The 14,559-nt window shown below is 39.1% G+C and overlaps 1 protein-coding gene across 2 annotated transcripts in view; it reads right to left on the bottom strand.

The window, feature by feature from the left end:
- Positions 1 to 14,559, bottom strand: part of mdga2a (MAM domain containing glycosylphosphatidylinositol anchor 2a) — a 183,712-nt gene that overhangs the window by 75,915 nt on the left and 93,238 nt on the right. For both annotated transcript variants that reach the window (XM_017476272.3, XM_017476274.3), the window contains exon 8: positions 8,605 to 8,898. In XM_017476272.3, the coding sequence (XP_017331761.1) occupies positions 8,605 to 8,898 (294 nt within the window). The remainder of the gene's footprint in view (positions 1 to 8,604; positions 8,899 to 14,559) is intronic.

Here is a 14,559-nt window from a genome sequence, read left to right as displayed (position 1 = left end):
CCATCATTGCTAGGCAAGCTGTCCTGCTGCCCTGCCCGGCCGAGGAGGCCGTCCCGCTGTCCAGTCCCGCCGGAGACGGTGCCCTGCCTTCCAGTGCCGCCGGGGGCGGCGCCCAGAATCCTCATGCCGCCGGGGGTGGTGCCCTGACTTTTTAACCCCGGTGGGGGTACTGCTCCTTCCATCTGCTGTCCGACGGAGGCTGCCTCGCTTTCTGTTGCAGTGAGAGACAATTCGTACAGGGGCCCAGGACCCCTGTTGGAGGGGGGTTCTTGGTGCTTCGGGAGGAGCACCATTTGGAGGGGGGTTCTGTGACGATACGGCCAGCAGATGGCACTGTGGCTCGTCTTCGGATGAGTCACATGACTTTGTTTTGGTTCGCTCGCTCCCGGGTTGAACGTTAGCGCTAGTCATTTTGATTTGTCACAGGTGATTGCGTTTTGAGTTGATTATACTTTGTATTTAAACACCTGAGTTACTGAGCACGGGGCTCAGTATTATTAGTGGTATTGGTTGTATTATTTGTGTCGGTCGTTTCCATGCCTTGAATGATCACATTGTATACCATGTTTCTCGTTTGCCGGCGAAGACCGCATTTACTTTGGTTTTGAGTTTAGTGTTTAATAAAGACTTTTGATCTGCACCTGCATCCGCCTCCAGTCCCCGATCCGTTACAGCTGCAACTAACGATTATTTTCATAATCAAGTAATTGGACAATTAATTAGATTAATTAAAAACAACAAACAAATTTACAATAAATGTTTTATGTAAAATAAAATCCACAAACTGAGTGTTACAAATATAAACTTCAGATATTCCCCACGCCATGTGCAGAACAATTAATCAATAATGAGATTCGTTGACAATGATTTTCATAATAGATTATCATCAAGTTTACTGATTAGTTGTTGCCACTCTAATCATTACCTTTACTGGCAGGAGATGTGACATTTGTTCCTTTATTAATTTACATCCAGATGGATCCTTAACTAGTGGCAGCTATGATCCTGATGCTTTACACTATTTTGTGAGGATGTGTGAGGTTCACACATTGTGAGGATGAAAAATGGGCTGCTTCAAAAAGGAATATGCCATATAATCAAATATTACAGATAAGAATTCAAATTTTGTGAATATGTTCCGTAGTTAGCCTACATTCACTCACCTCTCCCCTGCCTATACAAACACTAATGCAGTAACACTTTACAATACTGTATAACAACTAATAGGTAACTATGCAGGAACTAACCAGGAATGAATAAGTAGTTCTTCATTAACACTTATTGGTACTGGGTACTATGAACTACTAGTTAATTATCTCAGTAAGTCTGTAAGTAGGAGTTAATTATTAACTAAACAGTAATGACTGAGTCTTACATTTCCCCTGAAGAGCTACTAGCTAATTATGGCTCTTTTATAAGAACTACTGATTACATCAACATTAATTCACAATAGCTAAACCTTAACTTCCTACTGGAAATCTACTACCTAATATATGACAACCAATACCTCACTGTCTATAATGTTAATGGTAATGTAAAAATGACAGGGTCAGTGTTGTTTTATTCAACCAGCCAAGGTCTAAAGAAAGAAATGGAGAATAACCTACAAAAGAACAAGGCTGTAATGTAGCAATGAGCAATAAATATTCTCCATTAACACACTTTCAAAAGTATTTCAAAAGTAAGTAATTTACTTTTCTCAATCATCTGCACTACCACACTCACAGTATATAAGGACTCCCAGTACTCACATTCATCCTGAAGTATACGTTCAGTTTGTCCTAGTGCTCCTGACTATACCAAACCTTTTGATTGTGTTTGCTGTTCTGGTTTTGCCCCTGTTTGTTTCCTGTTTTCGTCCTTGCCTTGCCTTCTCTGACCTGTTGGCACGTCACCTGAACTTTGCTTGTTTTTGACCTTGCACCTGATTGTCATTTTAGATTTGTTGAAGTTCATTAAAACAGTTTTACCTGCAATTACACCCGTCTTTGACTCCGTGATGTGACACTGTGTTAGTTAGTCTCACCTGTCCAAACAAACTGCACACATGCCAGGATTTGATTCAAATGGAGTAAGCACTGCATATGTGAAAACACCCTAAAAGTACCTGCTATAACTGAGACGTAGCTAGTACCATTGCTCATTTCATTAGCAAGCTATTGACCTAGAAAACCAACTAATTCATATGGTCTTCTTCTACAAAACTAGAATGTGTAAGACTCGTGGGATTCTTTAAACCGATCAGTCTCCTACAACAGTTCAACCAACAAGTATCACAGAGCTTGTGAATATACAGTCCCCTCCAAAATTATTGGAACAGCAAGGCCAATTAATTTGTTTGTGCTCTACTCAAAAGGCATCTGAGTTTGAGATCAATAGATGGAAATGAGATGAGAGTTTAGGATTTCAGCTTTTATTTCCTGGCATTTACATCTAGATGTAGTGTTAAACAACATAAAACCTTTTGTATCACACCATAAGTCTTGAATTAAATTAAAGTTAATAACATATAATATTTGCTACCCCTTGCTTGCGATAATTGCATCAAGCCTGCAACTCACTGAACACCAAATTGTTGGTTTCTTCTTTTGTGATGTTTTTCCAGCATCCCAAGAAGTGCCATCCAGCAGGAATATTATCTCTGAGAACCATATTCAAGCTGGCCAATAAGGTGCTACTAGACATAGACAGTCTTGGCAAACTCGCTAGAACTTGTGGGAGCAGAGTGATCGGGGGAAAAATGTAAAGATGTGACCTCAGCCACATGTGCACCATGGCTCCCAGCCCCAATGGTGTGGGAGGAGAGAGGGCAAACAACAGTGTGTTGTCTCCTGGGAGGTGAACACATCCACTTATGCTTGGCCAAACCTCCACCATATGGACCCCACCACTTGTGGATGGAGCTTCCAATCCCTGGGCCTCAGCCCCTGCTTCAACAGGATGTCTGCCCCCACAGTTGCCCAGAATGTACATGCAATCTCACTGAAGATAATAAGGCTGATGGCACGGTACACAGGTGCCATTTTTATATCATGGCACACGTTTAATTGCCATGTCACCTGATCATGGCAGGCCTATAAACAGGCATGATGTTACACAAGCTTCAGATGCTGGTCATGCGCGAGGGCACTTCCCACAGTGTGGAGCTCATGCAACGTTGAGTTCCCTTTGAAAGGGAACACAGGGAAACACACAGAAAACAGGGAAACACAGGAAAACAGTCATGGCCATGACATGGCCAACCCATTCTGTCTGTTGCTCAGTACACCAGTGTTTCTTTCTTTTTGAGGACATTCCAAATTGTTGTATTAGCTATTCCCAATGTTTGTGCCTCTGACTTTCCCTCTTTTTTTTTTTTACCTTCAAAATAGCTTGCTTTTCTCCCATTGACAGCTGTCTGATCTTCATGTCGGCTTATCCTTTTTTTTAACAACAAATTCAACCTTCGCAGGTGAAACTAAAGGATAAAAGCAACAGTAGATGTTCTTTATTGTTTAAACAATCAATCTAACAGGACACACCTGGGTAACAAGAAACACCTGCCAAGTCATGTTCCAATATTTTTGTTCTCCAACATGTTGGGTGGCCTGATACAAATTGTGCTATGTTTTATGTTGTTTAACTTCAAAACTCTCTTCCCATATTCATCTTTTGATCTCAAACCCAAATGGCTACAGCCAAAACAAAACAAACAAACAAAAAATGGCCTTGTTCCAATAGTTTCTAAAGGGATTGGAACCAGGGGTTGAGAAAACCATTTACAACCTCTGATAAGAAGGTAAACAAACCCCAAATGGCTCTCTTTTATAAAGAATGCAATGTAGGCAAACAACAGCTGCTGTTTTCTGTCACTATTTTCCAAATTCTAAAAATATCCATAAATCTAGAGTCACACTATAATATTTGATTGAAGATTGAAATGTATGTACTGTACTTAAGCATAGAAGTATTTATATTTATGTATTTGTGGTAGGGCTAAAACTAACAATTATTTTCATTATCATTTTCATTATTAGTTATCCAATCATTTTTTCGATTAATTGGATGATTTCAGTACCATTTTTTCGTTTATTTAAAATAAAATCCACAAACTGAGTATTACAAATATAAACTTAAGACTAAAACTTTACACAACTGTTTTTCCAATTATATAAGAATGAAAAGAACCCAATACACACAAATACAGACCAGAATTTATATTATAAATTTAGGACGGTAGTTTAATTCCGAGCTTTTTTGCATCTTTAAAAAGTAATACATATATATATATATATATATATATATATATATATATAAATATACATATACATATATATATATATATATATATATATATATATATATATATATATATATATATATAGCTACTTGCATCAGTTTCCCCAAGCTGATGCACACAATGGAGCATTTTGGATACAAAAACAAGTTTGTGCTTGTGCATCACTGTCATGCTTCCGTGCTAGGGTTGGCGGTTCGATTCCCAGCCCACATGACGCCACATACCGACGTGTCCTTGGGCAAGACACTGAACCCCAAGTTGCTCCTGATGGCAAGTTAGCACCTTGCATGGCAGCTCTGCTACCATTGGTGTGTGAGTGTGTGTGTGAATGGGTGAATGAGACACAGTGTGAAGCACTTTGGGAAAAAGTGCTATATAAGTGCGCCATTTAGGGTGTTTAATATAAAATGCACCCCTGCCTTAGAAGACTTGGTTCGCACACTTTCTTTCTCAGTCACTTGATGATTATGCCTCCGTCTGCTGGTGACTGAGGTCATGTTGGGAATAAAAGGTAACGTTGACATAAACAATAAACTGAAGAAAGTCATTGTCAGTGACTCTGACGTTATGCACCACTGACTAGGAAGTGGCTTATACTTCCGGTTAGTAAAAAACTAATGTGAGACGATATTACCTTTCTAAAATTCATACACTAGACTAGTGGTTCTCAACCTTTTGTGAGCTTTGGACCCCTAGAATATTTCGAACAATTCACAAGAAACCCCTCACTCCACAACAATTATTGGTTATATATTTAAGTCATTTCTATATATGTTGTTTTATTTTATTAATATTTAACATTAATAATATTAACATTGGACATTTAAAATTGAATCAAAACATTTAAAGATTGTATCTTTTACATTTTATTGTTTTTGTGACATTTAATTTGACTCTCTGAATTATCTTTTGTTTATTTTATCCATCAATGTGACACTTGAACTTGTCTACCACTCATAGGTTTTTGCAAATTATCATTTCATTTGTAAATAAATTAAAAATAAATTAATCAATGAACAATAGTCAGCTCAGCTAACATGATATTTGTGAATGCACACGAATAAGCAAATTAATTAATTTTAAAACATCTCATTTGAATATGTTTTGATACATTTAACAAAATATATATATTTGAAACATTTTTAAAACATTCCTACGGATCCCCTGCAATTACACCACTGACCACTAGGGGTCCACGGATCCCCGGTTGAGAAACACTGCACTAGAGTATATAGTGCATAGTGTAAGTGTATAGTACTTCATTTGGGACACAACTTTAGTATTTACTCTCCGAAGCGTGTTTTTGGTAGAGAAGTAAAATAATGAGTAAATGTACCGCTAGCAGACCTAATAATCGATAATGAGATTGGTTGAAAATGATTTTCATAATCGATTATTAGCGATTTTATTGATTAGTTGTTGCAGCTGTAATTTGTGGTCACCCCTATCCACACATCTACCTTCTAAAATTTTGGCCTTTCTGTCATGGTGTTGATGTAAATGCAGAATCTCAGTGAAAAATTCGATAAAGTATCAAACAAAACACCACACAAGACTTACATGAAACAAGGACGAGCATAACACGAGGACAGAACAAACAATGCAAGACAACAGTGCAGTGCTGAATGTGACTTTATATACATGCCAGTGCTAATGAGCTAAACTTGAAACAGGTGACTGAGACTTGTGACATGATACAGTGGCTGATGGGAAACATAGTTTCTAGTCCTTCTCCAATATTATATGATAGGCTCTTGAAGCGTGTAATCAGTTCAGGAGGGGCTTCTGGATCCCCAGCATTTCAGAGTTCCATTGTGTGTCATCTCTCACAGGGCTAGATAGAGGACACTTCACATGTTCACTGAGGTTTAGAAGTGGGTCGGTCTCTTCCACACAGTAGTGGAGATGACATGACATCCCCGGCTTGGCTTGAGCATGGAGCGACATCTATTGCGAAGCCTGCGGGGGGAATGAAGCTCAAGGTGGAGCCCAAGGGTGGAGCGACGCTCTCCACGAGGTCAGGGGAGGGAAAAGTTATCCTCAAGGCCAGGAATGGTGTCTGCAAAGCATGAGGGAGAGGTGATGTCCTCCGTGGAGCAGGAAGGTGGAGCGACATACGACACAAAGCAAAGAAAAGGAGTGATGTCTTCAGCAGAGTATGGAGGCAGAACAACGTCCTCAGCAGAGCAGGATGGCAAAGCGACATCCTCTGCTGAGCAGGATAGCGGAGCAACATCCTGAGCCGAGTAGGAAGGCAGAGCGTCGTCCTCAGTGGAGTAGGAAGGCAGAAAGATGTCTGAAGTTCAGCCTGGCATAGTGACATCCAAGGCGGAGCAGGGAAGCAAAGCGGAGCTGTTGGCCGCACTGGGAGGCAGAGAAATGTACTCAGTTGAACAGGGAGGCTGAAAGACATTCTCCATTGGCTCAGCAGGGTGAACGAGATCCACATTAGGGGATGGAGGTGGGAGATGGTTTCCGCCTGACTGGAAGGCTCCTTCTCGATATAAGCCCTGATGGAGTACATCATGTCAAGCCATTCCCGATTAGCCTTGATCATGAAGAATCTTCCTTCCGTCTCTCACCGCAGTTTTCCCTTTCAAAATACGACTCTTGCAAGCTGAAAAAATCTGATTCGGTCTTGTGTTCTGTCACAGAATTGATTTAGAGGTGGATGCAAATGCAGAATCTCAGTGAAACATTTAATAAAGTATCAAATAAAACGCCACACGAGACTAACATGAAACAAGGCCAAGCATAATGTGATACATGAGAACAGAACAAACAATGCAAGACAACAGTGCAGTGCTGAATGTGACTTTATATACACACCAGTGCTATGTCACATCTGATATGGTGCAGTTGCTGATGGGAAACATAGTTTCTAGTAATTCTCCAATTTACATGACACCTTCACATCAAAGAACAAGAAATTATCAAGTTTATCAAGTGCATTCAGGAATAAATTAATAAGTCAAATGAAAGTGTTATATGGCATAGTGATCCAGACCACTGCCTTCAAAGAAAAGATCCTTCCTGTTGAAAAGAATCTCTTTTTATATGGAATTTTATATATACCAAAGCAAATTGTTCATTTGGAGAGAATTACATTTATGTAGTACTCTTAGTCAGTAGTCAGAAAAATATGAGACAAAATAGTTTAACTTAAAAGATGTCATCTGTACAGTACAACATACAGACCCTTTCATTATCTACATTTTGAGTGGCACAATCCCCATATGTATAGTTTCAGCCCATTAGTCTGAAAGACGAATATTATAGTTACTAAGAAACATCCAACAATCAGAAGTCATTCTGAAGAAGTAGTAGGAGAATAATTGTGTAAAGAATAATAAGAATAAGAATAAGAATAATTGTGGAAAGTTTTGTTATTAGATCACCAGACACATTAGAAAACTTTAATGAGCCTACAACCTTCAACCTAGTTATCATCATGAGTTGTTGATAATATCAGCCACTCTCATTTGTCTGAGTTGTTAAGCTGTGCTTAGCACTATAGATAATTGCATGATTAGCAAACTGCCTCTCCCTTTCCATGGGTGAATCCAGAGCTGGTCATTAACAACAATTTCTGCTTTGACTTCTCATGCACATGCAGGATTCAGCCCTCTTAAACGTCTCTTTTCTTTAGCACTGCTGCACTATGATTACATTGCATGTACATTTGTGCGAACTGAGTTTACAAATCTTAATGATTTGTTAGGAAAAGTTGGGCATATTGGGCATAATGCATAACATTGTTCCTCATTCATCAATCTTTTAGTAAAGTTGTGTGTAAATGTCTGTGTAAGCCAAATCAGCAAAAAATTTCTGCCATATTTACAAAAGTTTCGGAAATGCATGAAATAAATGATGAGGGTAAAGGCTGAAAGACAGAAGTGAAAGTTATTTTGACTCACTTCTATGTCAAAAAAGATTTAATAATAATAATAATAATAATAATAATAATAATAATAATAATAATAATATGATGCATGCACTTATTTTCCATCAGTTGAGGCATTTGTTTACAGCTTATGGTTATGCGTAGACAGACCAGCCCTGTTATGACAGAATTTCTTTTGTTATAATTGTATGATTTGTTTTATTTGTCTTGATATATTGGCATGTGTTGGCTTAAGTCAGTATGTCAGTTCATATCCAGCGTGATAAATGAGGCCCATTGTCTGTAATTAAATCAAAGATGTCCTAAAATACTTCTGATTTGAATTTATTGAATACAGAATACAGCACAGGATGTTCTATCCCAAATATCTTAATTAGGTTTAGGCAATCCCACAAGAAGTATGAAAAGATTGGTGACTCACATTGAACAATGAGCTCAATTACAGCCTCTCTGGGTTTGACGTTGAAGCCGTTGTATTGGCTGGTCTGGCAGCGGTATGTGCCACTCATGTCACGTGAGACATTGACAATGCGCAGAATGCCATCGTAACTCTCCATCTGCATGCTTCCATCTGGCATGGCCATTTCCCTGTCAGCACGGGACCACAGAATAATGGGCTTGGGCTTGCCTGACACCAGACACTGCAACTCCACTGTCTCAGTTTCCTGTACCACTAATGGGGACTTCCCTCTTGGGACCGTCAGGCTTGGGGGAACTGGGGTAGAAAATATGTGAAAAACTGTTAAATAATTTTGTAGAAAATGTTTTTCTTACATATTATATCCTTATTAGAACTAAAAAAGTGAAAGTGAAACAATCTTTATTACATCTTAATTAACTTGATTATAGCCAGTTGCCTCAACTTAAAACTACTAGACAGGCTGACCTGAATGACTGAATGCGTTCACAGATATGATTTTTGTAATAGTAATAATTAAGTCTGTTTTGACATTTATGAGCCCACAACACAACTGCTACTTAAACGTACTTAAATAATAAAGGAATAAGTTTTAATTGTGCATTAGCAAATCAGTATTGTGTCATATAGCCAGTGTCTTGATTTGTGCTGTGTATGCATATTTATGCATACTAAGAGCTGTTTTAATTATGTTGTAAAAAAAAAAAAAAAAAAAAACATACAGAATATGACTTAGAATAAAGTTTGTTATAACTGATTGAAAGTTGTACTGATAAGTAGTAATTAAATCAATGTCATGTGTTACTTATTAGAGAGAACCACAATTAACACATGGTATTTGAATTCAATGTGATAAAAAATTGAAGGAATCACAAAAAACTGACAAAATAATTTTTAAATAGACTATTGAGATATGGCCAAAGCTTTGTGGATGGCCAAAAGTTTGTGAATCCCTGACCATCACACCCATATGTGTTTTTGAACATCCCATTCTAGATTTAGTTCACCCTTTGCCATTACAATAATGTTCCACTTTTCTGGGAAGGCTTTCCACTAGATTTTGGAGCATGGCTATGGGGATTTGCCCTTCACCACGAGCATTAGTGAGGTCATGTACTGATGTCGGATGAGGAGGCATGGGGCGCAGTCAGTGTTTCAATTCATCTTAGTGAATAATCAGTTTTGGTTCACCATCTGATTCCACAGAACTCAGGTGACTGAATGCTTAGAGTCAACTTTATGCTGAATTCTAGATAATGTAGTCTCACTTAAAAGGAAAAATACTAGCACCCTAGTATAAAGATATGGATATAATGAATTCTATAACTTCTACACATACACCTTAAAACAGACCAACTGGAAGTTAGAATGTAATTGCGTCAAACTAATTCCGTAGTATTCCAAATTGCATGGTAGGAGAGCCTTTTTAAGTGCTGAAAAACTTTTAATGCTGCTTGATCAGCATATATCGCTACCCTAAAAGAAGTTAATAAAACTATTCCTAGATTCTTATTTATTACAGATGAAAAGTTAACTAGGAACAAGACTGCCATAGAAACAAAAAACTAACAATATATAGTAGCAATTAGTATTTTTTTTTATCACTGACAAATTGACAAAAATATTAGGCAAAAAATTCTGAGCATTAGCTTAAAGGCAACTATAACCATGCTAGTAGAGCAATAATAATCTTTTTCTCCTATCCAACAGACGAAACTAATTGCACTAATTTCCTCTTCAATATCATCAACTTGTGGAGTAGATCCCTTACCTACACATTTCCTCAAACAGATACCATCTGAAGCAATCAAACCTCTATCTAAAATTAACAATTCCTCCCTTAGCACTGGCTAGGTACCTAAATCATTTTTAGTAAGGTTAGCCATTATCTGTAATGCCCAGTTTCGTTGCACCAGCACGTGCTGGCAGAGGGAGGTGCAGACCTCCTTCTAGTAATTGTGTAGTCCCATGAGAACTAAATCACCCAACAGATTGCTCATCACTGAAACTAGTTGCACATGGGACTACCCTATGTAAGCGCCTGGCTGAAACACTCAGACCCTAAGTCTTCTCATCAGATGAAGTAGGTAAAGTGTATGTTTTCTGGTTCTGTGGTTGCAGAGGTCTTTCTGGAAAAAATAGAAAAAAGAAAAGGGTTAGGCTCTAGGGCTACCCCAGAAAAGCTTGAGGATCCACTGGCCATCTCAGCTATTGGCGATCATTTGTTAGCTTCTGGGGCCCAATGTAACCCAATGCTCAGTCATTCTTAAGATTGGGCACCACACAGAGCAAATAACTTTTTTGCTTACTCTGGCCCCACAACTACTGCTGATTCTAGGGTTTCCTTGTTACAGCAGCATAACCCCTGCATGGACTGGCTCAGTTAGTCAGTGTCTATTTGGGGACTTGTAAAGAGGTTTTTGAAACTCTTGTAAATTCCGATACACCATCAGAAGACCAGCCTGATCTTTTTAAAGTCACCGCAGAGTACCATGACCTCCAGGAGGTTTTTAGCAAGGACATGGCCCAGATCCTACTCGCTCTACTTGCTCCTGCCTTCATCTTGCTGCTGGGTGCTTCTCCACCTTGGGGGAGGCTCTTTTCCATTTTGGGTGCAACAAGGTGCAAAGGAGGAGTACATTTGGTAGTAATTGTCCCTAGCATTTAGTCAACCATCCAACTCACCACTGGGAGCAGGGATTTTCTTTGTGGGGAAGAAGGATGGGGAACTACATACATGGATAGATTTCCAGGGCCTCCACAACATCACAATAAAAAAAATCTCTTACTCCTGTGAACATGGGTTTCAAGTTGCTGCAGCAGGCATCCATTTTCCAAGCTGCACCTGTGCAGTGCATACAATCTTATTAGAGCACAGTGGTGTGATGTATGGAAGAAGATGTTCGTCACCTCTTCAGTCCACCATGTGGATCTAGAGATGATATTTGGGCTGATGAACACTCCAGCCATCTTCCAATCCTTCATAAACAAGGTACTAAGATAAGCGGTTAATCATTACATATAAGCATCGTTAATTATGTTCAGCTATCTGGATATCTTGTCTTACAGCAAAATGCAAGGTGAACACATAGTGCTTCCTCCAGCTACTCTTGGTGATAAATCTCAGTTTCATATTTCAGGTTTCATTATTGGGGCTTGTGGTGTCCAAGGGTAGCCTGCAAATGGAACATGCCAAGACAAAGGCTGTATACTAATATTGGCACCCTTGGTGATATGAGCAAAGAAGTCTTTGTAAAGAAAATTTGTCTTTAGTGTTTGACATTTTGATCTTTTGAGTTGAAATACTCTACTTATGGATATCAAACAATTGCAAACACAACACAGGTTTATCAATAAAAAAAAAACTTTATTAAATATATGTGTGCCAGAATTATTGGCATCCCTATGAATTCATATGAAAAAAATATATTTGAAGTATATTCCCACTGATATTTTAAATTGTTTTAGTACACCTGGGTAATTAGGAACAGGAAATTATTCAACCATGACTTCCTGTTTCACAGGGGTATAAATACGAGGTAACACATAGGCCAAATTCCCTTAGTCATTCATAATAATGGAATATAGCTGTGATGTGTGGCAAAAGTTTGTTGAGCTTTACAAAACTGGGAAGTGGCTATAAGAAAATAGCACAAGCATGGAAAATGCCCATTTCCACCATCAGGGCAATAATTATGAAGTTCCAGTCAACTGGAAATGTTATGAATCAATGTGGAATTGGACGTGTGTCAATATAGTTTCAACGCACTGGGAAGTGGATGGTTCAAGTGGTCAAAAAATCTCCAAGGATCACAACTGGAGAATTGGTTGTGTCTTGGGGTCAGTAAGTCTCAAAACAACAATCAGAAGTCACCTACATCACCACAAGTTGTTTGGAATGGTTTCAATAAAAAAAGCCTCTACTCTCATCCAAAAACAAACTCAAACATCTTCAGTTTCTTAGACACTACCAAAACTTCAAATGGGTTCTATGGTCAGATGAAACCAAAATAGAGCTTTTTGGCAACAAACGCCAGAGGTGGTTTTGAGAGGTAGCCATATGGAAAAGTACCTCATGCCCATGGTTAAATATAGTGGTGGATCTTTAATGTTTTTGAGCTGTTTTCTGCCAGAGGACCTGGACATTTTGTTAGGATACATGGCATAATGGACTCTATCAAATATCAACAGATATTAAATGAAAACCTGACTGCCTCTGCCAGAAAGCTTAAAATGTGCCAGGGTTGGCCAGTCCCCTGACTTGAAACCCATAGAAAACATGTGGGATGAACTGAAGAGGAGAGTCCACCAGCATTGACCTCAAAATTTGAAGGATCTGGAAAGATTCTGTTTGGAGGAATGGTCTCAGATCCCCTGCCATGTATTTGTCAACCTCTTCAGGCATTATAGGAGAAGACTCATAGCTGTTATCTTGGCAAAGGGAGGTAGCACAAAGTATTGACTAAAAGGGTGACAATAATTGTTGCACACCTATTTTTGAGATTTTTTTTTGGATAAACCTGTGTTTTGTTTGCTATTGTATAAGAGCAGAGTATTTTTGTGAATTTTTTTAACAAAAGATAAAAAATTTAAACAATAAAGACAATTTTCACAGCCTTCTTTATATTTACCAAGGGTATCAACATCAGTGGCCGGCACTATATATATTGGCCATAGCCCATCTCGGTCAAACTAGTGCAACACTTCCTGGGGTTTCAGACAGTTTAGTCTGAATTTTAGCACTGTATCAGCCCCACTCACAAATTTAACTAAGAAATCCGCAGTCACTCAAAAACAGAGGAAACCTTTTAATAGCACAAAACGCACCTGCACTCAACCACAATCCTATGACTACCCAAAGCCAACATCCCATTTGTTGTGGAAGTAGATGGAGGTATGGGGGCATTCTTGTCCCAATGTTCTAATAATGACCACCCCATGCATACTTCATATCACCTCACTCCCATTGAACAGAATTATGATGTGAATAATAGGGAGCTTCTATAAGTCAGGTTGACCTTGGAGGAATGGAGACATTGGCTGAAGGGGGCCAAACACCAGTTCCTGGTCTGGACAGACCATTACAACTTAGTGTATAACCAAGACATCAAGCATATTATTCTGTGCCAGGCCAGATGGGCCTTGTTCTTTGGCAGTTTCGATTTTATTTGGTCATATTGATCTGGTTTGAAGAAGTCTAAAGCCCATAGCCCCTGGACACGGATCCTGGCCTCCTTGAGATGGGGACTAGAACCCCTGTATGGGTCCTCTGGGAACCCCCTATTTTCTTTCAGCAGTAAGGGCACAGGGGTATGCATCACTCTTCACCGGACATTCAGGGGTTACAGTGAAGGAAAAAAGTATTTGATCCCCTGCTAATTTTGTACGTTTGCCCACTGACAAAGAAATGATCATTCTATAATTTTAATGGTAGATTTATTTGAACAGTGAGAGACAGAATAACAACAAAAAAATCCAGAAAAACCCATGTCAAAAATGTTATAAATTGATTTGCATTTTAATGAGGGAAATAAGTATTTGACCCCCTTGCAAAACATGACTTGGTGGCAAAACCCTTGTTGGCAATCACAGAGGTCAGACGTTTCTTGTAGTTGGCCAGCAGATTTGCACACATCTCAGGAGGGATTTTGTCCCACTCCTCTTTGTAGATCTTCTCCAAGTCATTAAGGTTTCAAGGCTGACGTTTGGCAACTCGAACCTTCAGCTCTCTCCGCAGATTTTCTATGGGATTAAGGTCTGGAGACTGGCTAGGCCACTCCAGGACCTTAATGTGTTTCTTCTTGAGCCACTCCTTTGTTGCCTTGGCCGTGTGTTTTGGGTCATTGTCATGCTGGAATACCCATCCACGACCCATTTTCAATGCCCTGGCTGAGGGAAGGAGGTTCTCACCCAAGATTTGACGGTGCATGGCCCATCCATCGTCCCTTTGATGCGGTG

This window comes from Ictalurus punctatus, chromosome 9 (assembly GCF_001660625.3).
Source record: "Ictalurus punctatus breed USDA103 chromosome 9, Coco_2.0, whole genome shotgun sequence".
Taxonomy (NCBI): domain Eukaryota; kingdom Metazoa; phylum Chordata; class Actinopteri; order Siluriformes; family Ictaluridae; genus Ictalurus; species Ictalurus punctatus.
The sequence above is the reverse complement of the archived record's forward strand: the minus strand, read 5'-3'. Positions and strand labels throughout refer to the sequence as shown.